Consider the following 2,134-nt stretch of genomic DNA (forward strand, 5'->3'; position numbering starts at 1 on the left):
AGCTGAAACGCCGTGGGCTGGAGGGGACGGGAAGGGCTCTGGGCAGGCGCTGGGGAGCAAAGGGCACCACATCGCTCAAGTGGGTTCCCTGCACCCCTCCACGGCAGGATGCGGGCGGGGGCTTTCCTGGGGCCAGGAGCGGGGTTGTGCGATGGCCGGGACCTGGGATGAAGATGAAACTGGAGGGGACGGGACTGTGACAGGGGCACAGGAGGAAGGGTAAAGTCTCCAGTTTCAGTGCTGGCCTGCCTTTTCTGCACTGCTGGAGTCACAGATGGGTTTGGAACCAGCCCAGAGTGAGAAGAGCTGGTATACCTGAGCTTAAACATGGCAGAGCCCTAAGCTGCTGCAGATAGAGCAGATCCTCTTTACGGTAATTTATCAGGTGCACTAAGGGAGGATGAGCCCAGGCCTGACGCCGCCTGGGTTGATTTAGCCATGAATCATATGAATCGTAGCTGTGCTTCTGCTCTGTGGCACTGCTGGGCGGGGGGGCTGGCTCCCAAGGCTGGAGAGGCTGGGTAAACATGGCAGAGCCCTAAGCTGCTGCAGATAGAGCAGATCCTCTTTACGGTAATTTATCAGGTGCACTAAGGGAGGATGAGCCCAGGCCTGACGCCGCCTGGGTTGATTTAGCCATGAATCATATGAATCGTAGCTGTGCTTCTGCTCTGTGGCACTGCTGGGCGGGGGGGCTGGCTCCCAAGGCTGGAGAGGCTGGGGCTTGCAGGATGAAGTGAAGCTCCCATCTAAACTGAGCATCAGCAAGTCTCTGAAGGAGGGTGAAAAGCTAGAGAAGGAAGGCGAGGGCGAGGAGGTGCCTGTGGGTGAGGACCATGCAGAGGAGGACCACATCCAGCTCTCCTCAGATGAAGAGGTGGAGATTGAAGAGATTATTGAAGAGTCACGGGCAGAGCGCATCAAAAGGAGTGGCATGAAAAGGGTGGATGACTTTAAGAAGGCATTCTCAAAGGAAAAGATGGAGAAGACTAAGCTAAAGACCAAGGAAAACCTGGAGAAGACCCGCCATAACTTGGAGAAGACCCGCCACAACCTGGAGAAGAGGATGAACAAACTGGGCACCAAGATTGTGACTAACGAAAGGAGAGAGAAGATGAAGACCTCTCGGGACAAGCTGAAGAAGTCTTTCACCCCTGACCACACCATCTATGCCAGGTCCAAGACAGCCGTCTACAAAGTGCCACCCTTCACTTTCCATGTCAAGAAAATAAGAGAGGGAGAGGTGGAAGTGAAAGCCACGGAGCTGGTGGAGGTTGGTGGAGAGGAGGGAGAAAACTCGGATCTGCTGCGTGGGGAGAGCCCCGAGATGCACACACTGCTGGAGATCACGGAGGAATCCGATGCGGTACTGGTGGACAAGAGTGACAGCGAGTAGGACAGGCTGCAGCGCGGAAGGGTTGTGGACGACGGCTGAACATGTAATCATTCACATTTCGAGATCTCTCTCTGCCCTGGTGCCCCAGGGGAAGTGTACACAATGCATCTTTACTACCCTGCAGAGCCGACGCCAATCCCCTGCCTGCTAGGACAAGGTGTATTTTATATTTTAGTTTTAGCACACAGAAATGTTAGGAACACAGGACTGTTTTTCTTACACTGTTAAATCACCCTTGGAGACCATTCCTGCCGCAGGCTGCGTAAGAGCCTTCTAGCACCAGACCTGAAGATGGGCTTTGAGTGACGGGGACCCTGCCCAGCTGGAGAGTGCTAAAACCAAGATTACAGCTGTACACCTGGAAAGCTCAAGTGTCCTCCATAAGCAAAGACCTGGTGTCAAGAAAGCTTCCTGCCAAGCAGCCGCCGGCCCACGTCACCCTGGCTCCCTGTGCCAGGCTGCATGGCTATTCCCGCAGGCAGGAAGACTCCCAGCACCCAAGCTGGCCGCCCCTTTGGGGGAGCAGAGGAACTGTGGTGCACCCAGTGTGCGGGAGGGAAGAGCCGAGCAAGGCCTGTTGATGGGCAGAGCACGGGCGAAGCTCAGCCAGCCGCGTGGCAGGCAGGCGGGTCTGCTCCTCTCTGCCCTCCCGACGACTGGATTACGTGGCGGTGCCTGGGATGGCTTTGCCACAAAGCCGCCCTGCAGCTGGGACTGCCATGGGTGCCCGTGTGGCAT

General features: G+C 56.3%; 1 protein-coding gene across 1 annotated transcript; it reads left to right on the forward strand.

The window, feature by feature from the left end:
• Window positions 1–707: 707 nt before the first annotated feature.
• On the forward strand, window positions 708–2,095 carry LOC104072480 (polymerase I and transcript release factor-like; the record flags this gene model as incomplete). Its single annotated transcript, XM_009573976.1, has 1 exon — window positions 708–2,095. A coding segment is annotated over one exon (689 nt), but the record flags the coding sequence as incomplete, so codon positions are not given.
• Between the last annotated feature and the right edge of the window lie 39 nt (window positions 2,096–2,134).

This window comes from Fulmarus glacialis, unplaced genomic scaffold, assembly GCF_000690835.1.
Source record: "Fulmarus glacialis isolate BGI_N327 unplaced genomic scaffold, ASM69083v1 scaffold32183, whole genome shotgun sequence".
In the NCBI taxonomy this organism is placed as follows: Eukaryota; Metazoa; Chordata; class Aves; order Procellariiformes; family Procellariidae; genus Fulmarus; species Fulmarus glacialis.